The sequence below is a fragment of the Pogona vitticeps genome, chromosome 1, assembly GCF_051106095.1.
Source record: "Pogona vitticeps strain Pit_001003342236 chromosome 1, PviZW2.1, whole genome shotgun sequence".
In the NCBI taxonomy this organism is placed as follows: Eukaryota; Metazoa; Chordata; class Lepidosauria; order Squamata; family Agamidae; genus Pogona; species Pogona vitticeps.
In genome coordinates, this window is record NC_135783.1 from 250,876,814 (window position 1) to 250,902,452 (window position 25,639).

A 25,639-nucleotide genomic window follows, 5' to 3' on the forward strand; every position below is an offset into this window, starting at 1 on the left:
AAGCTTTTCCTTAATGACTGGTGGTCTGAGAGGGGTTTTAAATGGACTTTTTTGTTTTAAATGTGTTTTAATATTGATCTTAATTACCATTTTAATATAGTACTTGTTTAATTATTTTTTTAAAAATTGTATACTTACTGTTTTAGCTTTTAAATACTGTTTTAGTGATGTAAGCCACCTTGGTCCTTTTGGGGAGAAAGGCAGCATAGAAATATTTTAAATAAATAAATAGTCAAGGGAAAAAGTTATTGAAATTCTGCATGGTACAAAGAAGAAAAAGTGATTATGAGAGTTAGCCTAGATGTTACACAAATCTTTGCATGAAGGCTTTGGGTGTTTTCTGCTTCTGGGGATTTGGTACAGTATTGAACTATATGCAGTCTAAATGGTTGCAAAGAACCTGTTCCATGATATGCTCCCAACACAGCCATTTTGAATCGAGGTGCCACATCAAGTGTGTATGAGAACTTTTAATAAAAATATTGCCATTTATATTCTCTGTGCAGCTGTTTCCTCTGGAATATTTGAAAATAGTAAATAGTTTCTAGGGTGAACTGTGTTTACAGCTTTCAAATTGAACTTGTGATTGGCACGTGTGTGCGAGTTGCCCCAAGGTATGTTTGGATCTTCTGTTTGTAGGAACTACAGGTAAATTAGAGATGTTAAAGTGACTGATTAATAGACTGATCACTGTTATTTATTTGGATAGAAAATTCAGGGGACTTTGAAGTTAATATGAATAAAATGATTCTTTTTTTTAAATTGAGGATAGCTAAAAGTCATCAGGTAGACTAATTGGAACAGAGTTATATTGAACTTAATTGTTAGTCTTCAAGGTGGTAGTTTCCCTTTTCAGTGCTGGATATCTTCAAACTTGGATCTGCTGACTTTGACCCTATTAAAAGTATATGCATTAAATGTGTATTTCTGTAGAAGTGAACTCCGAGTAATGTATAAAAATGAAAACAATATCAAAATGCAATGCATTAAAAAATAGCATGCAATCCTACTGGGCCATGAGTTCTAAAGAGTAGCCTAATGCTTGTGTTGCTTTGGTGTGGGAGCCATGGTAGCAGTACTACTTTTACGTATTTATCACTAAATACTAAAGTGATAAATCATGTCAAAGAAGGTTTTCACATCAGCATCTGCTCTCACCAGTATCGATTCTTGAAGAACAAGATTGACATTGACATAGGAGGTGCTGCCATGTGGGATCTTCCTCCTGGTGATCTCAAAGGACACGTGGCAGAAGCTGCCCCAAACCATGCAGAATCCCTGCTTCCCCAGCATTGCACATTCAGTAAGCACTGCAACCTTGCTGTGTTTTCATTGATTATAATGATAGCCCTTGTATTAAAATACAGTTGAAAAAAATACAAGAAAAACAAGAAAGGAAATCTGTGTTATTTGCATTGATGCTTGAGAGGAAAACTGGAATATTTACATATCCCTTTTGTATTTCTGTAGATTGTCCACCGGGTTGACTGATACTGTACATGTAAGACATTGAAATTTATTTTTTTCCTTTGAATTTCCTTCTGTGCCTTTTGAATGCCTTAATTCATTCAGAGCACTTGATAGTTTCCTTGGGATGCCATTAGCACTTCCCATTTTATTAAGAATTGGGACACTGAAAACAGGTTCTGTGGTCTGGAGTGTGAAAGACAAACTGAGCTTTTGTAGTCCGGGTGGTGTGTTGTGCAGCAGCGTAACCTTTTGCCTACTTTTCTGAGTCTGTCATGTGATCTTTTCCCTTGCGGTGGAGGAAGGGCAGGAAGGGCGGGGTTTCAAGAACTACACAGCTTTTCCAGAGTGTCTTTGAAATGACATATCTCATGACTCCATAAAACAAAATCACAAGATGAGGTGTGTGGCAGGATCTAAGGGTTGAAACAAACAAACAAACAACAAAAAGATGGAAAAAGTAATTATTTCTGGAAGCCGGTGTCGGTTAAACATGTTTTCCTGGCTTATTCCAGATGGAAATAGGATTCGTCTTCCAGCTGAAAGTATTGCTTCTGGAAGTATTGCTTCTGGAAACTATGAAGCTGCGCAAAAGCAGTAAATCCCTGTGTTCAAATTGCCAGCTGCAAGGCTTTGGAGCTGTAATTGTGGGTGTTTGTTATTTTTCTAGAGTAGCCTCTCCTGACAGATAAGCCCAATAGTTTTAGAGTCTTTCTGTCCCTTGTTATATATGTTTTTCTCAATTAGTCAGTAAGTTCTTAGCTATTAGAAACACATGCTTTTATAGATGTCTAGAAAAACTCACAGACTGCAGCATAGCATTCCTACTGAGTACAGTGATGCAAGGCACGTTTTAATGAAGTATGGCAGATTAAATACAGTTGTGACACTTCCTGTTTTGCAAGGGAAGTGCTAAAGTAAAGTATGTAAACTAACAAGAAAATGAGCCAAGCAGTCAACATGATGTTGTGCACCTTGCTACCAAATCTTTTATTTCTTCTGCTACATGCTTTTTTTGCATACCTTGGTTGTAAGAAATGACTTACGAAAACTGACCTCTTAATAATTATTTGCATACACATCATATGTAGGAGCCCGAGTTTTGTATTTACAGAAGGAAATCTGCTTTGAAATGTAATTTCTATAACTACCTTCTAATTTTGTTTTTGTAGTATATAGTGTGAGCTCAGGTGCCCTGTTTCTGTTGCACAGGGAAAGGGGCAATGATACTATCCTGGAAAATTATTAACCACTTTGGTGAGTAAACTATATTGATGCCATTCATAATATCAGACCATGTGTTCATTTTTATCAATAGCCAGTTCAGACCTTAGCAAATTGTTTCCTGCATCTACATAGCTGGTTCAAACTGCTTAAGCAATGTATGCAGTGATGAGACCAGGCCCCATATTCCCATGTAGTCCTGGTGTTGGGCATAATCACACCCTTTTTATGGGGTTTTGCTGTTGCCTACGTGACATGGACCAGTGAGTGCTACCCTGATCTGTTTGCTGCTCCATAAACTGGCATTTGCTTTTTCTCAGGAACACCCAGTAAATGCAGAACTTTTAGATAATTCTCTACAAGTACCGCTGTTAGTACTGATCACAGTTCTTAGCAGGATTTGTAATTAAACCCTATGAGAAACCCAGTTCTATTTGAGACACAAGGTATATAGCATCGAAAAGTAATGAAAGACTATGTGAAGCTGAAGTAAGGAGGTGTCAACTGATTTTGCTGTGGAAAGCTTTTCTCTTTTCTTTTTGGCAAAGTCTCAGGTAGGACAGGTCTTTCCAAATCGGTATGTGATATGAAAGTGGCAAGGAGAGTTTGTCACCAGTAGTCCAAGGAATCCTTGGGTGTGCGGCTGGGATGGTGCTGCAGATTAGAGTTTAATGAGAAGCTGCTGTTTCTTGTAGGTATTAGCAAATAAAACTATACCGGCCTAGGCTTGTCAGTACTGAAGCTTGCAGTAAAAGATAGCTGCAAATTAACCACTTAAATGGTAAACTTAGAAGTGGTAAACTTAGAAATGTTTTAGCATTTCATATTTATTGCAGATTAGGGTAAACATGGGGTACTTTGATGGATGTACTGAGTCTTGCTTGCCTAATTTAGATGGTTGAAAGACTTGCCCAGTATCCAGTACCACTCTCATTTGTTGATTTGTTTTCTTTTTAAATTTTAATTGCCTTTTTTGATTTTCAAATTTATTTTTGCCACCCAGTGTTTCTATTTTCTGATGATAAGGGCTAGGTCCTCAGGCATATGCTGTGCTGGGATCCTGTTCTGTTCCGGAAAAACAACACCAGGACCCACTGTGTTCTCTGTTTTGCTCAGGCCTCTCTAATGAAGATGATGTTCCCCATTCTTATTTCCTCCCTGTTTTGCTGTAATTTAGACATCTGGCTGCTTCCTGGCTCTTTTTCATTCCAATTCCTCTTTAGCAATCTTGTGAATTAGACCCCTGTGCCTTAGAAAATTCTTAAACATATCCATCCTCTTTTGATTCTGTATACTTATTTTTATTTTCCTTTTATCCCAATTGCTTTACACCACATTTTGTTCAGTGCTATGGTTTTAATGGGTAAGACACAGGTGCAAAGACAACTTTGGCAAAATTCATGAGGATTGCCTACTGGGATTTTGATTTTGGGTTGACCTTATTTCCACTCCCTTTTCTTTTAAACAGAAGATATTCTAAGTGTTTCCAGCCCTCAGTCATTCATTATTGCTTGAATGCACTACGTATCTTTATATAAAGATACAGACACAATAGAAATATTGGTAACACAGTGTTATTAAACAAAATATGCCATTTTGCTTTTAAATGTTGTCATCATTTTTAAAATATTGTAAATTCGTATACATTTCTTTTCCTTACTATGCATGGAATTAAAAGGAGTTTGCATTCAGAAAATTGTGAAGTGTTCTATTTTGTTGTGGTGTGTAGAATATGCAGTCCAAGAGCACCATTAAAATTTGCAGCTGTAATCAAAATCTGAAAAATAAGGATGTCCTTGTGGTGCATTTTATACCAGCTGCTTAATGCTTTCTGTATCATGTTTTCATTACATAAATGCATTATGATGCTGTTCCTCTAATTTGAGCCACCTTGGCCCACTGCTGGCAGACATTTCCTCCAGACACTCCCTCCAGGTCTCCTAGCTCAAGGTCATTTTGACAGCTGGATGTTTAAATTCACAGAGAGAAAGTAGTTCTCAGATAATAATAAAATAATCATGTGCCATCAAGTCAATTCTGACCTTTGAAAACCCCTTTCAGGGTTTTCCAGGTAGAGAATACTCAGAAATGATTTACTATTCCCTTCTGGGAATATCCTGGGGCTGGGCTACTTGCCCAAGGCCACACAAGCTGGCTCTGCTCACAGGAGGCAGAGAAGGGAAACAAACTCCTTGCCTCTGGCTCCAGTCTGATACCTAGGCTACTCAACTATCCAGCCAACTACAGTGGTGCCTCGCATAACGGGCGCCCCATTTAACGATGAATCCGCATAGCGATGATGTTTTTGCGATCACATAACAATGTTTCCTATGGGGGAAATCGCTTTGTGATGATCGGTAAGCTGTTTTGCTTACCAATTTTTGCATAGCGATGTTTTTTCCCCAGCTGATTGGCAGTTCCAAAATGGCCACCGGGTAAAACAGGGACGGATTCCTCGCTTACTGGGCAGCTAAAATGGCCACCGTATGGAGGATTTTCACTTAAAAGGTAAGTTTTAAGCCCATAGGAACGCATTGAAGGGGTTTCAGTGCATTCCTATGGGCTTTTTAATTTCACATATCGATGATTTTTGCTGTATGGATTATTGTCGCTATGCGGGGCACCACTGTATAGTGAAATGAATTAACACAAAACGAGCTTCATACTTTGATGTGATAGAGTGTCACATTTACTAAATATGAAAATGTGAGATTTTATGCTGTGCTAAAGTGAACCATTTCATTCAGAAGAGTGATCTATTCACCGTACAGCATATTGATCAGGGACATGCTGAGTTAAAAGATAACTCTTACTTCTTGGTAGCAGAAATGACATCATAGTAATTACATGCATTATCAGAGACTGGATATTTTGATACTAGTCTTTTCTTTTTTCTCAATTGCTAGTGTGTGTTTTTTATTGCAGATTGCATGTTGTGCTCTGTTATAATACTCTAAACATCATGTTTTGTTTATATTTTGATACACACTAATAGAATTGTATTTGATTCTGCAGCAGAGGTTGAACTGATTTCCTGTGTGAGACAGTGGAATATTTGAATTTTTCCTCCTGAGAACAGTGTATTCTGACATAAGGGTAAGACAGGGAACAACGGCTTATTGAGTACAAGAAATTTGCTGTTCCATGCTATCTGATTACTCCTGTTTAACCACTCCTGTCCCAAGTGGAAACAATCAGATAGTATGGATCATCATGTTGCTTGCACTCAATAAGCCGGGTTTCTGCAGTTCTCAGAAGCACTGCAGTGTTTGAATACAGCCACATGTTTGTTTAATATATTGGCATTGAGTACTTAGGAAAATGTCCAAAAATATTTCTTCCTAAAAGAACTTGCAGAAAGCTGTACTGAGCTTTTTTAAAAGTACAGTATAAATATTTCATCCACATCCTTTTTTAACCATCCTCCTGCTTCTTTATGCAAATCCTTTGCCAAAGTATATGTCAGCAACCGAAACAAGTGTTTCCTCTTCGAGTAATTTCACATAGCTTCTGCATTCCTCGCAAATAGGCAATCTGCATTTCTAAATTGAGACGCATGCTCTGTAACTCCGTGCCCTTTTGCCTACTTTTCTGGACAAACACGTGACTACTTCAGAAATGTGGAGGCGGAGAAAGGCTCTGCAGCAGCTATGAAAACCTCTTCTGCAAGCAAAAGAGTCGTCTTAGAAGTACTGCAGCATATTTGTTAGTGTGAAGGTTCTTACTGTACGCGCTTCGCCTTTTAAACCAATTGTCTGATTCTAGTATAGCAAAGCATTTCACTAGTTCTGCTTGCTACATTAAAGCTCTTATTTTCAGAAACACATACAGTATTGGGGAATATGTCAGTATTAATATACCTTCATAATTAAGGAACTGAATTTAAGTTATAGGCATGTTGTAATTGTTCAGTTATAAAAATATTTATACTCTTGCTCATCTTCCAGTAGCTTCCCTACTCCAAACCTTCCTGCTGTGCAGAATTTACATTGCTGTAGTTCTGGACCTCTTTCAGTTATCAGCATTGTCTATTCCAGTCTTTCAAGATTGGTGCACGCAGGGACGCGTGCACTCTCTCTCTCTCTTAAGAAGTTGAATATTTGCCCTAAATTAGTTTTTTTTTAAAAGCACAGTTATTAAATATCAAATGTGGAGAAACCTATCTAGAATTGGAAAGGGGACTGTGTGAGACTTTTATTTTGCTATTTCTTCCCTTTGTTGGGAGAGGCTTTCCTTATCTGATTAATTTGTTAAAATGTTATTTGGTTACTGTGTACTTATTCTGTTAAAAGCTGTATATTTTGATGGGAATTTTTGGGACTGTTTTGTTTGGTGGTGGTTATTGTTAGTTCTACTGTTATATACTTTTAGGTTTTGGGTTGATTCTCTGTTGCTTCCCTGATGCTAAAAGGTCATCATAAGCAATGTGCTACAACCAGAAAGTACTTCTTCTGTTGTCATTTGCCTCTTCTAAGGCGAGAAGGCAGCTGGTGGACTCTTAAAAAGATGCTCTGGACTCATGAGTTGGTGTTGGACTGAGTGTTATTTAGGGGGAGGTTTTGATTCTTTCTTCAGGTATGAAATGGATCAGTTTCAGGGGTAGCTTGAAGACATTTGTCTTGAGATTTATTTAAAAACAACAACAGAGAGCTATCTGTGGAACAAAATAAGCTTCCCAAACTTTAGGTTAAATTTTGTCTCTCCTTTTCTCATCTGCCTGCATTGCATGTGATGATTTCACGTGGGAGTGAGTTTTTCAGGCTGAGGCAGGCTCCTGTAGCCAGCCAGTCCTTCAGATATCATAGTATGGTGTAGGACTTTCAAGGTGAGCACCAGCATTTTGACAGATACCTGGAAATAGACCAGGAATCACAGAAGCTGTTTAAGCACTGGCAATGTGCTGCTTTTGTTCAGTAGTGTAGGGAGCTCAAAGTCCCCTGGAGGAGCTCTGTTCACAGTGATTTTACCTTCTCCAAGAACTGGGCAATATTGTCATGGGAAGCAGTTGCATTGCCTACTCCCTTCTCATAATCTTGGGATTACTGTATTATCAGAATAATGCAGTTGCTTCAGAGCACAGTATTCTTGTCATCAGTTGCTGTTGTTTAATGGTATCCTGTTGTAAATGTTCCTTTGTGGGGGAAAACGTTGCTCTTCATGGTTGATGTGACGTATTTACAATGCAGTTTGGAATACTATGGAAGTGAGTGGTTCAACTGCAACATTTGACACCTGCAAAAACAAATACAGTGGATGTTTGTGCAGTATCCATTATGTGCCTGTTTATAGTTAATGTATTACACTAAGTTAGTGGCTTTCACTTATATTTTTAAAAATTGTTTTGTTTGACAGATATAGCCTAACGATGGCAGAAGCACATCAAGCCGTTGCATTTCAATTTACTGTAACCCCAGATGGAATTGACCTGCGCATGAGCCATGAAGCTCTCAGGCAGATCTATCTGTCTGGTCTCTACTCTTGGAAGAAGAAATTCATCAGGTTCAAAGTAAGTCGTCCTGCAGGCTTCAGTCTGTACTTGGTGCAGAGCTATGTATATACAATGCAGCAAATGAGAGATTCTGAAAAACCTTTACAGTGTAGAGCTATTGGTGGTGGTGCATAACTGTTTTCCCACAATCTTCTGCCTTTTCAGGAAGGACTAGAGTCACCATGAAACAGTTTCTCCAGGTCCCATCCTAGACAAGGTCCAGAAGAATACTATAGCCAGTGCTAGCAGAAGCAGCCAAAAAGTCCAGCAGAAGCAACAGGGGTACATCCTCCATGTTTGGTTCTAGGCACAAATTATCGTCCAGCTTGACTAAAGCTGTCCAGTTTGACTAGCTTGACCACGAGACTAGCTCTCGTAGTTATAAAGCAACAAACATTCTGAACTTTGATTCAATTTCCTAGTGAGGCCGGAAGCTTTACTGATAACTTCAGATGAATTTGTCTTGGCCAGGTCTTTCTTACTGAGTAGCTGAGGTGATGAAGGAGGCAGAACGTTGTGTATGTCATTTTGAGCACTCTGGGGAAAAGTTGAGATTCTAAACAAAACCATAGAGGTGGGAGATGTTATTTTTAAATGTTCCATGCTCCTTCTAAACGTCTAATACAGATGCAGCATCTGACTTCTTCTGCCTTTCACAGCACCCTAGTTATGCTTTCGATCTCAAACTTTGAACTGTTTCAGTATGATACCCCCACTTTCTTCCTGTCTGCACCCTCTGTGAATTGTTTTTCAAGTGCTTCTGTGGTCTGATGACTCTGTGGAAGACCTTTATTAGGCAGTGAAGGTGCTTTACGTGTTCATTTTTTAGTTTTATTAACAAGGGCTTTAGTAGAGAGAAATGAAGAGGGTTTGGAACACAGCTCCCCATGGTTAGACTGACTGACTGACTGACTGACTGATTTTTTTATGCTGCCTTTTCCTACTGAAAGGACAAATAAGGTGGCTCTAAAACTATTAAAAAACTGACTAAGACCATAACAAATTATTGCATTAAAGTGAAATTAAAGAACAAGCACTATTGCATTCCCAGCAGACATGCTTGTGAAAGTAGTGAGACTGAGCGAAGGGCCTTCTCTGAAGAGCTGAGAAAGCTCATATGGGAAGGTATGGTATTTCAGATAGCCTAAGTTGTATTGGATGTTATAGGTCACTCATAACCAGCACTTTGAATTGGGCCTGGAAGTGGGTTGACAGCCAATTAAGCTGTTGTAATGGAGAAGTGATATGTTGCTTATAGCTGGCCCTGGTCAGTAACCTGGCTGCAGCATTTTGAATCTGCTGAAGTTTCTGCCCCATTTGCCAAGACCATCTGTTACAGTAATCCAACTGCAATATAACTAAGACACGTTTCACCAGGGCTAAATCTTACACCTCCAGGAATGAGTGCAGCTGGCAAATTTACTCATGGCCACTGTGAAAACCTGAGCGTTCAGGCTCAGGAATGAGTTTAGGCATACACCCAAACCATGAGCCTAAGTTGTCGGGGGGAGTGTAATTCCATCCAGTACAGGCTGAATCCCTACACCCTGATCTGTCTTTTGACTGATCTAGAGCGTATCTGTCTTGTTTGGATTCAGTTTCAATCTGGTTGCCCTTATCCAGTCCATTACTGATGCCAGACATTGGTTTAAAATAGGAACAGAGTTAGCTGTCATCTGCGTACTGGTGACAATGAATGCCAAAACTCTGGGCAACCTCTCGCAGAGGTTTCATGTTTGGCATGAGGGACAGAACCCTGAGGGACACTGCCACCAATGGCCAAGATTGCAAACAAGAGATCCCCATCACCACCCTCTGAGATCACTCCTCCATGAAGGATCGGAGCCATTGTAAAACAGTGCCTCCAAATCCTGGCCTAGAGAAACAACCTGGAAGGAGCCCTTGATCAGTGGTGTTCAAAGCTGCAGAGAGGTCCAGCAGAACCCACAAAGACATATTTCCCTTGTCCATTTCCTGGTGTAGGTTGTCCACCAAGGTGACCAAAACTGTCTCCATTGCATGATAAGGCCTGAAGATGGTTTGAAATGGATCCTTGGATGATCTGCCTCATCAGGAACACCTGGAACTGAGAAGTCACCACATACTCCAACACTCTGCACAAAAATGCAACAAAAGAGATTGGGCAATAATTGTTCAAGATAGTGGGATTCAAGGAGAGCCTTTTCAACAGCAATCTCGCTATTGCCTCCTTTGGCATGCTGGAACCCTTCCTTGCTACAGGGAGGCATACAAGACTCCTTTTACTCATTTGCCCAGTCCCCCTTGGGCTCCTTTTATGAGAGGCAAGAATGAAGCATGCATGTGGTGGCTTCCATCTCTCCAAGGATCCTCTCCACATCCTTGAGCTGATTAAATTATGAAGGTGCACCTACAGCAGTTTCTTTACCCTTTTTCCTTGTTAAAGCATGCCTGTGAATGGCAGGAGACAGTCCACATGAGAAATATCTGATGGTTCATTATAATTATGAGCACATGTACTGTAATTATCTGGTGGCATAGGTTTACATTGTAATAGGCTTCCAGCTCTCCAAATAAGCTTCTGTAACTGTGGGGAATCACCAGATTTTCAGCAGTACAGCATTAGCCTTTAGGCACTAGGTTTAAATAATTTGTTTGTTTGATATCTGCGTTATTTTCTAAAATAAACAAAAAATCCTGTATAAAAAAATCCCATGTTCAAAGGAGTGTTTGTGTGAGCAGAATCAAATGTGTTTTGCCACCTAAACTGTAAGAGCCAGAAAGCAGTAAGTAAAATAAAAGGTGAGGTATTTCCTGACCTCAGTGGGGATCTCAGTGTGTTGCTGAAAAGAAAAACGCTCCATGTGCAAAAGAATGCTTGTATAAAATCAAATACATTATACCCAGACACCCAGAATCAGAAAACACAAGGTGAAATAAAAGTGGAAGAAAATAACATGTATATTTTTCATATTGTACACGTTTTCCTGGATCCAGTGAATTCCAGTGTGTCCCTACCCCAGAGAAAGCCATTTACAGTTTTCCCAAATGGGGCCACCTACATTTCTGCTTTGCTTTATTGTAGGTTGCCAAAAATGGCATGGATATTCTTTGTCCTAATATACAGGATGGAGAAGCATCTAGTTGCAGAAATCATATTTATTGGGATAGCGTTTCTTCCATATAATTTTTGTTTGTAAGAAACAAACCCTTATAAAAGGGGGGGGGACAATGTTTTCAACTTGCAGTGGATAGTGTCACAGAATACGAGTATTGTAGGTCTTTTTGGCATGTGCCTTTGTAAAAGAACTTTAGTCAGCCAGGACCAATGTAACTCCTTCTAGTGTATGAGGATTCCGCCTCCAATGTGTGTAAGGAGCACTTCTGATCATTCACAAAATGCACTTCTAATTATATGTAATGATAATCTGTAAAGACAGCTGGTGTAGTATGTTAGTCTGCAAGTGTGTGATACTTCTTTCTGTGTGCTGAGATTGTTCCTAACACACGTTTTCTGAAAGTATGAAATAGAGGCTTCAGAACCTAGGAAAATGATGATGGAATTCTTGTCTTTCCAGAATGGCATCATCACGGGTGTCTATCCTGCTAGTCCGTCCAGCTGGCTTATTGTAGTAGTAGGAGTTATGTCAACCATGTATGCTAAAATAGATCCTTCCATGGGATTGATAGGAAAAATCAACCGGACCCTTGATACAACGTAAGTAAACACTGATAATTTATATTTTAAAAATATTCATTATTCTAATAATTATATAATCTGGTTGGTAACACATAATGATCATATTTTTCCAGTAAGTGTTAATGATGGTTAGAATATTCAGAAGAGGTAGCCATGTTAATCTATGCTAGTATATCAGGCAAAAACTAAAATAAAAAATAAAGAAGATAAAAATATTGTGGCAACTTGGAGACTAACTGCTTTATTTTGATGTGAGCTTTCATAGACAAGTCCACTTCTTCAGACATGGTTGGAATGTTACCTTTTGCAGATACTGGCTCAAAAGAGAATGAGTTGTTAATAATGATAATAATTGGGAAAAGAAAAACTGAGTGAAATGTCACTTGTTCATGTTGCATCCCATAATGTCTCCACCCCACCTGCGCCTCCATTTAATTTGCCTCCTGCTCCCTTGCAAGTGATGTTGAAGGAGAAGGAAGGTGTGTGTGCACACATATACATATATGCTATGTGAAATACTTGGGTACAGTAGCAAACTCTCTGGAACTTTAAGAAATGTAATGTTTAATATTTATAACATATCAGGGGTGGGGGAATGGAGATTTTCAGTTGTGGAAAGCTGCACATCTCCTCTACTCTGATTGAAATAATTTAGAGAATAATTTAGGCTGGATGGGCATTGAGTTTGTTCACACTTCTCTCTTTTTGTTGATAATGAGTACTTTGAACCATGCTGTAAAAAAAAAACCAGACAGTTTTGTTCTAACCTTTATGGGAAGAAGAACAGGGAGAAAAGTATTTCTTGACTCCAGCAAAATTTCCTTTAGGGACTTCCCCACATTATCATAGAATAGTGAATTTGGAAGGGGCCTGTAAGGCCATCGAGTCCAGTGTCCTGCTTGATGCAGGGATACAAATCAAAAGATATCTGCCAGGTGGCTGTATAAGTTTCTCTTGAAGAAAGATGCTTTTTAAATGAGTACCACTTTACAGCATTTAATTAATACATAGTGAGTCTAAAGATGCAAGTGGTTGTAGAAAACATAGACAATACCAAACATTTTTTAAACTGCATAGACATTGCAGACTATCATTCAGGACCATTTGTCTGCTTTTGTAAAGTTTTACAAAATTTAGGAGAACACTAAGAATTTATATTTCAAAAAATATTCATTCTAATAATTATATAATCTGGGTTTTAACACATAATTTAGGTGTCTCTTTACCTTATCTGATTGATTGGTGTCCTTTCAGACTGTTGTTACTGTGCATTTGTTTTGGTCTTTTAAGATTTATATTGTTGATTTGGTCTATTCACTGCTTTGAGTTCTGTCAGAGGAATAGATGAAATATAAGCTTTCAGAATATTGGTTCGTAAATTGGAATGTGCAGAGAAATTCCAAGTGCAAAGAGAGACTCTGAGATACAGGCTATGGGGTATACGGCAAAGGCTCAGTTCCTGCCCCCCTCTTTTATAATGAAATTAAAATGGAAAACGGTTGGCATAGTGTTTCCCTTCCTCATCTTCTGGTAACCATTTAAGCTGTTCCTTTGTGTTCACAGCCCCATACCAGTTTGCCCACTAATTATGAAGTGGTGGACTTGAAGGGCCATTTCAACTCAGCCCTCTCTCTCTGTGTGTGTGTGTGTGTGTGTGTGTGTGTGTGTGTGTGTGTGTGTGTGTGTGTGTGTGTGTGTGTGTGTGTGTGTGTGTGTGTGTGTGTGTGTGTGTGTGTGTGTGTGTGTGTGTGTGTGTGTGTGTGTGTGTGAGAGAGAGAGAGAGAGAGAGAGAGAGAGAGAGAGAGAGAGAGAGAGAGAGGGAGGGAGGGAGGGAGGGAGAGAGAGAGAGAGTGTTCAGAATGACACTTTTATGTTAATAATTGTTTTGTATTTTTCTCAACATTCTTTGATATGCTTTCTTGTCTCTCTCTCTCATCATAGTGGCTATATGTCCAACCGAACACAGAGTATTGTCAGTGGTGTTCTTTTTGGCACAGGACTCTGGGTAATCCTTATTTTCTCAATGCGCTACACACTAAAGATGCTGCTTTCCTACCATGGTTGGATGTTTGCTGAACATGGCAAAATGTCCACAGGTACCAGGATATGGATGGTAAGATTTAATTACCATATTTTGAAATTGAAATAGCCCTTGTCTGGCAATATTTGTTGTGGTACCTTTGTTGTTCCAGGGGTTGATTTCCCCCCCCCACTTGCTTTTTCTTCCTTTCTTTTAGTATTTAGTGGAAACATAGATATGTCCTTTTTTTAAAAAACATTTCGGGGTACAGAGCGTTAGGGAGATCCTTCCCCCTCCCCGGGTTCAGAGGTAAAACTATTCAGACGAGGCCTCTAGGAAGCAGAAATTGACCAATTTTTGTTTAAAAACATTAAAACTTTCTGGGGCTCTTGGGTGTGTGCTGCAAAAATGTCTCTGGAGGGCTCACGTGGCCTGTGGGTCATATGTTGTCCACCTATTCCAAATACTGAAACACAAGCTGTCATTAAGATTAAAAGGATTAGTAACTCAGTCCAGAAAAAAGAAAGCTGAAGAAGGAAGCATTTTCATTTCGTTTTTGATGGAAGAGGCAGTTATGAGAAGAGTATTCCTTCTTGTTAAAAAGATATGGTTACTTAAAATCTCACTTTGTTTCTGAGCTTATTGTAAATTGCCCCAGAGAGGTATTAGCTGCAGTAGCTTTTCAAACCTTGACTATGCTGTGTTCAGGATTCTAGGACTGTAGTCTGACATATCTGATGAGCACCAGGTTATGAAAAGCTTCAGACTGACTAGCAAGACTTAATAAACCAGTGCCTTATCTACAGTATGTTTATTGCATATATTGGTTGACTATCAAAGGAAGTTAGCTAGAATATAATAACTAGTATGTTCAATATACTTCTCTGGGAAATAGGTACCAGTTGCAAATGAAATCGCTGGTAGTTTTCTTCCAATATGATTCCAAGAGCTTTCTTATATGGAAAAAAGGCTCCGTTCCAAGAGTAAGGTACGGAGCATCATGTCAACATGGCTTAGCATTTTCTTTGGCTGGATTTTGGCATGTCCTGTAAATTCAACACATTTGAGCCTCTCTCTTTCTCTTTAATAATGCCAAGCTTGAATGGTGTGACCAGCTATGACTAATATGTTTTGCTCCTAGATATTGCCATTTATCATTGTTACTGAAATGGTGAGCATGTTGAGAAGGACAACTAATGCTGCTTCTCTTTGACGGAAATGAAATTCACAAAAATTTGAGATTTGGCCTAACTGGCTTATTTTCTAGGTTGTGTCACTAAACAAGGTTGAACTTTTTCTAAGCCTCCTTTTTTTCATAATTTTTGGATTTTGTTTTTCTAACATGTCTGAGTTTTCTTGGTTAAAGAGCCTTAAGATACTCTTTTGACATTGTTAATCACCATTCATGGTATAAGAATGAGTGTGTTCTACAAAGGTTCACAAAACTGAATATAATCCTTTCTGTGATGTAGAAGGGAACCCCGACTTACCAGGGTACCCGTATTGTGGCCAGAGTGGCAGCCAGGTCCTGCAGCGGTCCTCAAAGGCTTCAAGATGACCGCACCCTGTGGCTGCACTGCAGGGAACCCTGGAAGCCTGGCACTCAGCCAGATCATACTGGTTCATTCCTATTGGCCAGTGTGATTGGAGGGGGGAGGCTGCAGGCCAGCGGACCTCAGAGGCGGAGTTTTCACTCTGGTCCAATGACACACCTTAAAAGCAGGAATTGAGGCTGGGAACACCTCAGTTCAAACAAGCATATTGTAATAAAGGCGTGTTATTTGTAGAACCGTGCTAGCTGTAAGCCAACAACTGTTCTTTCAGGAAAGGACTACTGAATGCCATGCCATATTAGAGAAAATTTCTACATGGAGACAAAAGGAAAAGTCTATTGTACTGTGGCTGTTCCCATCTATCCATCAACTGGACACCTGGGTAGAACTCTCTGTAAACCAGGATTACCGTATATGCCGGTGTACAAGATGACTTTTTGGGCCCAAAAAACATGCCTCCAAGTGGGGGGGGTTCGTCTTGTACGCTGGGTGCACTTCATTTGAGCCAGGAAGGAGCCACCGCCGTTAAGTGAGTGATGCGCTGGCCGGGGAGGAAGGCAGGCGGGCAGGCAGGCAGGCAGTTGGTCTGGATGGAGGGAGGGAAGCACAGCCTGCCATGCCGGAGCGGCCAGAGCCCGCCACCGGGCTGCCTGCCGCCCCGTGCTGCTGAGCCAGCGTCGCGCTCGCTCGCCCGCCACCCGCCCGTTTCCCCTCTTCCTCCTCCTCCTGCCACCGCCCACTCGTCTTCTTGCCCTCTTCCTCACCTCCCACTGCTGAGCCAGCGTGCTCGCTCGCCCGCCACCCCCGCTTCCCCTCTTCTTCCTCCTCCTTCTCCTGCCTCCACCCGCCCAGGCTCTTCCTGTTGGGGGGGGGGTTGTCTTATTCGGCCGGTTGCCTTGTACGCTGGCAAATACGGTACGTCCATTTTTGACAAGAATCCGATGAAGTAGTAATTCAGTAGCTGCACTTGTGTATGTATGTTGAATATAGAAAAATACTTGACACTGAAAGGTCACTCTGTGAATATGTTAAACATTTCTTCCATTGTGAAATAGCAGGGTGCCTCCCCCTTCTGTGGAAATAATTGATTTAAGAGCCTTCAGAATTCTTCAGTGTAGAGATGAGATTGTCTTCCCCATACACTTACTGTATTTTTATGTGTATAAGACAACCTGATGTATAAGATGACCCCTACTTTTCTAACCCCAAATTAGAAAATTTGATTGCTGCTTCCCCTCCCCCCCAATTCCTAAGCCCCACGGGGCATAGCAAAAGGAGGGGGTAAGCAGGGATCAAAGGGCTGCAGGATCACTTTGATTGTTGCTTCCTCCCCACTTCCTAAGCCCCATGGGGCACAGCAAAATAAGGGGGAAAGCAGGGATCAAAGGGCTGCAGGATCACTTTTGATTGCTGCTTTCTCTTTCACTTCCTAAACCCCATGGGGCTTAGCAAAAGGAGGAGGAAGGGAGGGATCAACGGGCTGCAGGATCGCTTTGATCGCTGCTTTCCTCTCCACTTGCTAAGCTAAGGGCTGCAGGAACAAAGCGATCCTGCAGTTCTTTGATCCCTGCTTTCCCCCTCCTTTTGCTAAGCCCCGTGGGGCTTAGGAAGTGGCAGGGAAAGCATTGATCAAAGCAAGCCTGTAGTCCTTTGATCCCTGCTTTCCCTCTCCTTTTGCTAAACTCCACAAGGCTTAGCAAGTGGAGGGGGAAAGCAGGGATCAAAGTGTGGCAGGATCGCTTTGACCCTTCCCCCCTCCACTTGTTTTCGTTCTCTCCTCAGCTTGCTTATAAGATGATTCTCAATTTTTAGTTTAAAGGTTTTAGACAAAAGTATCATCTTATACATGGAAAAATATGGTAAATTAATTCTGCAAATTTAAACATGTAAGACTTGAATGCTGAGTTCCTTTTTCTATGTATTCTGATATTTATGATACCAAGAACATTTCAGTGAAACAGGAGAAGATTACGGGATTTATTGATTTATACTTTGTCATTAATGTGCATGGCACCTTAAAGATTTAGTGAGGTCCCTATTCCTGAGAGTTTACAATGGAAAGACAAGGCTATGGGATGTAAGAGGGATGTTAATGTTACATGTGCCTGAAGTTTGATGAAAATCCATAGGCTTTGTGGATTTAGAGGCAGGATAACTCCTCTGAGTTTTAAAAGCTATAGGTTAATAATAGTAAAGAGATGCATGTTTGAACGGACCCTTTGACTGTCACCTTCCATCAAGTAAGTCCAAAGGTTTATGTGCACATTTATGAATGAGTTCCAACATGGCTAGTGCTGATCTGCAAAATGTTATTTTCTTCTCTTTTATTTTCAGACACTAGTGAAGCTTTTCTCAGGTCGCAAACCAATGCTGTATAGTTTCCAGACATCTCTGCCACGTCTTCCTCTTCCAGCTGTCAGGGATACTGTAAATAGGGTGGGTTACCTATTTTGAAACTTTCTGCACTAAACGTAAATTCAGGTGAAATGCCAGACTTGATTTGATTTGTTCCAAAAACATGCATCTGTAAAAATTTAACGTGTTATTTGATTTTTCTCAGTTCTAGATTAAGGTATATCTCATCCACTTACAATGAAATCAGGATCAGTCGAAGTGGCACACCCTTGTTTTATCTTGTATCTCTACAGGCAGGATATTCAGAGTCTTTAAATTGCCATGGTTTTATCTGAGTCTGCATTGTCCTCAATCTCTAAGTGGTTTGGAGCCTTGAGATTTCCCCCCACTGCACTTTGTTCTTAGAACATTATTTCAAACACTAATGAATGGCAGGGAGTGCCTATATGTTTGGAGAAAGAGGTTTATTATCTCAGATAGGAGACCATAATAGCAAGTGTTCATAAAAACCAGGATTTTTCCCCCTCATGGAAAATAAAAGGAAGGCAGCAGATAGCACATAATTTCAAAGTCCTACGAAATCTTGTAATGCTGTTAATATGTAAGTTTTGACATATAAAAGAATGGACACTACCTTGATCTTATCAGTGCAGCTCAGAGAATATCTGTAGAAAGAAGGTTGTAGTACATCCTTCAGTCTCGAAAGACTATGGTAGCGTGCTCTGTATGGAGGACTTGGAACAGCGTCTAGTGTGGCTGAGGAGGCCAATTCGAGAGTTACAATCTCTTCCACACTGAAGACAAATCCAATCTGTCCCCTGTCCAGCTCCCTGGTTTTGCTTCTTTTGTGACTTCCTCTTTGCCTCGGCCTGCTGGACAAGGGTCTCTTCAAATTGGGAGAGGCCGTGATGTACTGCCTGCCTCCAGGCTGAACGATCAGATGTCAGAGTTTCCCATCTGTTGAGGTCTATTCCTAAGGCCTTCAGATCCCGCTTGCAGATATCCTTATATCGCAGCTGTGGTCTCCCTCTGGGGCGATTTCCCTGCACTAATTCTCCATATAGGAGATCCTTTGGAATCCGACCATCGGCCATTCTCACAACGTGCCCAAGCCAGCGTAGACGTCGCTGTTTCAGTAATGTATGCATGCTGAAAATTCCAGCTCGTTCTAGGACTACTCTATTTGGAACTCTGTCCTGCCAGGTGATACCAAAAATCTGTCGTAGGCAACGCATATGGAAGGTGTTCAGCTTCCTCTCCTGCCGGGCACAAAGTGTCCAGGACTCGCTGCAGTACAGGAGTGTGCTCAGGACACAGGCTCTATAGACCTGGATCTTGGTATGTGTTGTCAGTTTCTTATTGAGCCATACTCTCTTTGTGAGTCTAGAGAACATGGTGGCTGCTTTGCCAATGCGTTTATCCAGCTCGACATCTAGAGAGAGGGTGTCAGAGATGGTTGAGCCAAGGTACACAAAGTCATGAACAACCTCCAATTCTTGTGTGGAGATGGTAATAGAGGGAGGTGAGTCCACACCCTGGCCCATGACTTGTGTTTTCTTCAGGCTGATTGTTAGTCCAAAGTCTTGGCAGGCCTTGCTGAAACGATTCATGAGTTGTTGGAGGTCTTCAGCAGAGTGGGCAACAATGGCTGCATCGTCTGCAAAGAGGAAGTCCCGCATGCATTTCAGTTGGACTTTGGTCTTCGCTCTCAATCTAGAGAGATTAAAGAGCTTTCCATCTGATCTAGTCCGGAGATAGACACCTTCTGTTGCAGTTCCAAAGGCATGCTTCAGCATGACAGCAAAAAAGATCCCAAAAAGTGTTGGTGCGAGGACACAGCCCTGTTTCACTCCGCTTCGGATGTCAAAGGGATCTGATGTTGAGCCGTCAAAAACTACAGTGCCTTTCATTCCATCGTGGAAGGACCTGATGATGTTAAGGAGACGTGGACATCCAATCTTGGGAAGTATTTTGAAAAGGCCATCCCTGCTAACCAAGTCAAATGCTTTTGTAAGGTCTATGAAGGCCACTAAGAGTGGCTGTTGTTGTTCCCTGCATTTCTCCTGCAGCTGTCGGAGGGAGAATACCATGTCAGTGGTGGATCTATTAGCTCGAAATCCACACTGTGATTCTGGATAGACTCTGTCTGCAAGCACCTGGAGCCTCTTCAGCACAACACGGGCAAGCAGCTTCCATACAACGCTAAGAAGAGAGATACCACGGTAGTTATTGCAGTCACCCCTGTCACCTTTGTTCTTGTACAATGTGACAATGTTTGCATCCTTCATGTCCTGTGGTACTCCACCTTCCCTCCAGCAGAGACAAAAGATTTCATACAGTTCGGTGATGATGATCTCCTTACCGCATTTCAGCACTTCAACAGGGATGTTGTCCCTTCCAGGTGCCTTGCCGGAGGTGAGGGAATCCAAGGCCGCATTTATTTCTGCTAGGGTTGGTTCGCTGTCCAGCTCTTCCAAGACAGGCAGGCACTCAATGTTATTTAATGCTTCTTCGGTTACTACATTCTTTCTGGAATATAGCTCGGAGTAGTGCTGCACCCAGCGTTCCATCTGCTGTGCTTGGTCCTGGATGATCACACCTGTAGCAGACTTCAAGGGAGCAGATTTCTTCTGTAATGGACCTAAGGCCTGCTTGATACCATCATACATTCCTTTGATGTTACCTGTGTCCGCTGCTATCTGTATCTGAGAGCAGAGCTGAAGCCAATAGTCATTGGAGCATCTCCTGGCAGCCTGTTGGACTTGGCTACGAGCGGCTCGAAGAGCTTGCAGGTTGTACTCACTAGGACAGGCCTTGTATGCAGCTAGAGCTCTTCTCTTATCCTCAATGGCTGGCATTAATTCCTCCGAATGGGCTTCGAACCAGTCAGCCATCTTTCTGGTCTTCTTGCCAAAGGTGGACAAGGCGGTGTTGTAGACAGTGTTCTTGAAGAAAGAAGGTTATTGCCTCTTTAAATATGGCTATTTGAAAAATGCAATATAATGTCTACATTATAAATTACAATCTAAATTGTAACTACTTAACAGTCTATATTTCTTGAAATACAAGCTTCTGCAAATATGAGAGAGGTGTCTTTTCCCCTTTGCAGTAGAATTGACCATTTTGTGTGAAATACATTATTGGAAAGAGATAAAGGCCTGGTTGTTTGGAGCATAGTTTAGCAAGCTGGAATGAGACTCTTTTCCACCTTGTTACTATTCTCTCTTATGCCATTGCCAATACTTTCATTCCCAGTCTGCTGTTGTCTTTCTGGAATATGATGTTGATCCTCCTTCAGTGCTTTGCTTCAGTGGTCTTTTTGTAGTCAAGTGGTCTGAGTGCTGCCACGAGGTCTTTTTTTCTGGTCTTGAATGTAAGAGGTTCAGACTGTAAGTTGTCCACCTTCCACTTGCAGAGTGCCTTTGACTGCCCAGCACTCCACACCACACTGGTGGCTTGCAGTACCAACAAGCTGTGCTCCTAGGGCCTTGCCTCTTTGTCATACCATGTAACAGCGGCTGTTGCTGCTGCTGTCTTGTGAAGTACTACTACTACGAATATAAATAGAGTGAGAATCAGGAAGAGGTGGTTTTTGTAGACTTCGCTGTATTGACGTCAGGTCTTCTCTCCTTATTGTTTCTAGTATTTGGAATCGGTCCATCCACTTATGAATGATGAACAGTTTAAAAGGATGGAATGTCTTGGCAAAGATTTTGCAATAAATCTGGGACCAAAGCTACAGTGGTATTTGAAGCTGAAATCCTGGTGGGCTACAAACTATGTAAGTACAGTAGTTGAGTCAAGTGCTTCCAAGGATTGTTACATTTTACATTTCTCTTAAATTTCTCTAAATAAAAAAAAGTTTATTTAGCAGATGCAAAAGATTTTCAGCGTGTTAGTATACTAGTTAATATACTGTACTAGTATTATATATTCTTATTAGAAATTTTTTCCCAAGTTAGCAAGAGAAGCTGGTGATAAATAAGACCATATTTTCCTGCTACTGAATGGGAAAGTGTGATAGAAGTTTCCTTGTTCAGTGAGCCGCAGTAGAGATGGGGGTATTCATAACCCCCCACCCAGCTGGAGTTAATGAGGGTCTGGTCCCCTGGGGTCAGACCATCCCCTCACTCGTCCGCCACCGCTCTTCCTTCCAGTCACTCCGGTCTGCCCGGTCGGCTATCCACTCAGCAGCCTTGCAGGCAGACTTGTCTTCCCTCCTTCTGCCAAGAGTGGATAGCCGATGGGGTAGTCCGGAGCGATTGTAAGAAAGAGCGGGACCAGTGGCGGTGGCTGACGCATGAGTGGATGGTTTGGCTCCAGGGGGCCAGACCCTCACTAACTCCAACTGTGTGGGGGTATTTGTATATCAATACAAATACTGTACTCCCATCTCTAATCATCAGCAGTCGTCTAATATTCAGGGTTAAACATCCACTAAGACAGTATGCTTCCCACCTCTCTTTCTCAGAGAAATTGAGGAGGTGTCCTTGGATATTATTAGGCAAACATGCTAGCAGGGAATAGAGCAGAACCAAGTTATTTAAATTCATGTCCAGCCTGGAATCAGCAGACAAGAACTATAGGTTCCATGTTGTTTTCATTTTCAAATATGAGTATCTGACAAAAGTGAAACTACTTACGGGTTGGTGTCTCTGTTGATGTCTTGGTGAATTTCATAGATTAATAAATTTGATACTTTTTTTTTTGTAGGTTAGTGATTGGTGGGAAGAATATATTTACCTTCGTAGTCGTGGACCTATTATGGTGAACAGTAATTACTTTGCAATGGTGAGCAAATGGGGCAGTTTCTGTCAGTGTTTCCATACCTCCCACAGACCTGCTTTCTCTATAAGCAAGGATGGGCAACTTGTTTGTTATGCTGGTTAAGGTTGATGGGAGTTTCAACCCAATAATGTCTTGAGGGCTTCTTGTACATCCTTCTTGTTTTGTTCTGCTGCAATTGATCTCTCATTTAGGTGCTAAGACTAGATGCAGTATCGGACAATTGTGACCATAATCTTCTATTCCCTTTAAAAAAAAATAGCAGTGGCTGCTTTTAAGTTCATAGAAATGATGCTGGGGGAGGTGATGTTTAAGTCCTTTGATCTTGCAGTGTTTCCACAGTTTTAATATCGCTTCTCATCTCCTAGATGCTGTACAGGAAGTACCCAACAGCACACCACAACCTCTTCCTGTTCTCCCACAGTCTTACATAGCAATCATGCATAGCTGTGCTGGAGAACATGTTGATTGGAAACTATGTTTTATTTATTTTAAAAAAATATTAAATAAATAAACTCCCCAGTCTTCAGAACATTCAAAAATATTTTTTTAAAAATTAATTCTGAAGGATTTTGATCACAAGTCTCCAGGGCCACATCTTGTATTTCCCTGAGTTTATCATATAATTATCCTGAAGGGCAGAGTCAAACAGTGTTCCAGTTCTGTGCCATTATCTCTTTTGGAACTTTTTTGTCTCTCTCTGTGTATTGTTTTTTAATGGGAACACTTTGGGCATGCATAATAGCCTCAACAAAATACTCAAGAGCCCCTCAAGGATTCAGAAACAGGTGTGTCTGTTTCAGTTTACTATTTCTTTTCACCACATTTGTTATTAGATACATTAATGTTTTTTCATTAATGGGGAGGTAGATGTTTTCTGAGGGGATTTCAGCGAAAGCTACATTGGACTGTAGTCCCATACTCAGCTATGTATGCTCATTTCAATAGACGTCTATAGGTTTGAGCAGATTAGAAAGCCATCTGTTAGTAATTTTCTAGCCAAGTTGAAACAAGCTTAAATACTACTCATGTTGTCATATTGGGAATTATAGAAAATGAAAATGTACACATATAAAGCTTACAATCAACATGCAGAAATGGGATCCTGTATATCTGTTGCGGCTTTGATGGTGAGCAAACTGTGAGACTCTCCTAATGTCTGGTCCTATCTCTTCTCCTTCTCCTTTAGGACTTCATGTATTTTACTCCTACCTCTGTTCAGGCAGCTAGAGCTGGCAATGCCATCCATGCCATCTTGCTATATAGAAGAAAACTGGACAGACAACAAATCCAGCCGGTATGTCAGTTTTCCTGAAATAGGGTGCTACTGTATGTAAGGCTGCCTGTTGTAAAAGACTTGGTAGGATTGAATACTGTCAAATGTGCACAAGACATGAAAATGCTTTTCACAGCCAACAAACCCAAAGAGAAGGTTGTTGAACTGCCTGGGGACTAATTGCTGAAAATAAAAACTGGCTTTAAGGCAGTTCTAATTCTGTTCTATGATACCAAAGAGCTATCACCCTGTGCTCAATGAACATTTTGAAAGCTTTGGGCATGGACTTGGGGTGATTTGGACGTGCTCAGTCAATGCTGTTTCTTGCTAGCCATACAGCCCATCCATATACTCTGTTTCAAACCATTGCTCTATTTGTGTCTCAGCTATGGAGGATTGTGAGGTATACACAGCAATAAAGAGTAAACAGCAGTATTGGCAGTTGAAACCTCCATACTACATTTTGGTAGGAAGCCACACCCTCAACTAAAGCAGAAGTGTTGTGGTATTTCTATGCAGAAATACCTCTTCTCATCCAAATATTGTTATTCTTCATCACATTCCTTTTTAAAACCCACAGTCTTTACCCGAAATTGTTAAGTTTCATTTGAGAATTGGAGGAATAAAAAACAGTTCTTACAACAGTCACTGAATGTAATTGAAACTATTTTAAAATTGACTTTGCATATCTGGGTGTTTCAGAACCAGGTAAAGGTCTGTGATTCTTAGATATATTTCTCTTAAATCCTAGAGGTGAAACTGCCCATGAAACTGCTCTGCTGTGACTCTTCCTGTTGTGCTGTGTTCCCTCTGCCCCTTCTGTAGAGCTCTTGGAACTTCTTAATTGCCAGGCTACGAAACATCCCCTGGCCTTCCAAAGCAGTTGGGGCTGGTGGTATTATATCTTTGGTGGGAAGGACAGTGTTGAATGAATAATCACCCCACCCTTTTCTTAATGCCAACATAATTCTAGTGAGCCTATGTCTGGAGGCAGGCCATAGCATTTATATTTGATTATTAATTTTTTGATTGGAATTTTGCACTATCCATTTATGGATTAAATGCTGATTATTCAAAAAAGCACAATTCTGGGTCATTAATAGAATTTGTAGTACTCTGCATGCCAGATAAGTTATTTTATGTGTTCACTATTTAGCCACTCTTCTGCCAATCTCTCAAACTGTTTGTTTTTTAAACTCATAAGGAAGTTTCATTTGGAAACAATATGGGAGGTTTTTTTCTGTAAAATTGCTGAGCAGGAGAATGGCTTAATGTAAGACTATTAATTAAATTTATTAATTAATTTCTATACCATCTGGCAACTCAGGCTACTTAGAGTGGATTACACAATACAGTAAAACAAAATATAAAGACAAAACAATACAGTAACAAGGCAATAATATAAGTAGTTAGTACAATACAAACAAATGAAAATGAATGGGATGATGTGCATGTATTTCAAAATGATGTCTTTAATGGTCCTTTCTTGTTACCTTTTGTGCCACTGAACCATGTCTTTCCTTATGGAGTGTACTGTGCGGAACTGTGGCATGGTTAGTGCTATGACATTTCAAATTAATATCCCTGAATGGACTGTCTTAATGTTAAGCAACCCTTTTTCTTTTACTTGATTTTTGTGTTTCATTACGGGATATATTTTATTAGTCTTTTTAGGGGCAAGAAAAGTGGCGTTCTGTACTAATACCTTGCAAAATGTTGTTTGAAAGTGACCCCTGGTTGAGGAAATGGTGATATGCAAAGGATTAGAAAAATCTAAGTGGTAGCCCAGTTC

The 25,639-nt window shown here is 40.7% G+C and overlaps 1 protein-coding gene and 1 long non-coding RNA gene across 11 annotated transcripts in view; one reads left to right on the plus strand and one right to left on the minus strand.

Moving 5' to 3' along the window:
* Positions 1–25,639, minus strand: part of LOC144586038 (uncharacterized) — a 208,650-nt gene that overhangs the window by 159,384 nt on the left and 23,627 nt on the right. The gene's annotated exons all lie outside the window — the stretch shown is intronic.
* The window catches only part of CPT1A (carnitine palmitoyltransferase 1A), a 57,505-nt gene that overhangs the window by 4,398 nt on the left and 27,468 nt on the right, over positions 1–25,639 (plus strand). For 7 of the 10 annotated variants that reach the window (XR_013540728.1, XM_020784093.3, XM_078383596.1 and 4 more), the window contains exons 2-8: positions 8,044–8,197; positions 11,737–11,876; positions 13,800–13,971; positions 17,766–17,867; positions 21,430–21,567; positions 22,500–22,577; positions 23,761–23,868. Coding sequence is in view for 9 of the 10 variants with exons in the window: in XM_020784093.3 (XP_020639752.1) it covers positions 8,057–8,197; positions 11,737–11,876; positions 13,800–13,971; positions 17,766–17,867; positions 21,430–21,567; positions 22,500–22,577; positions 23,761–23,868 (879 nt within the window). In the remaining variant the exon portion in view is untranslated. The other 3 variants (XM_020784094.3, XM_078383597.1, XM_072985578.2) reach the window with 2 other exon arrangements.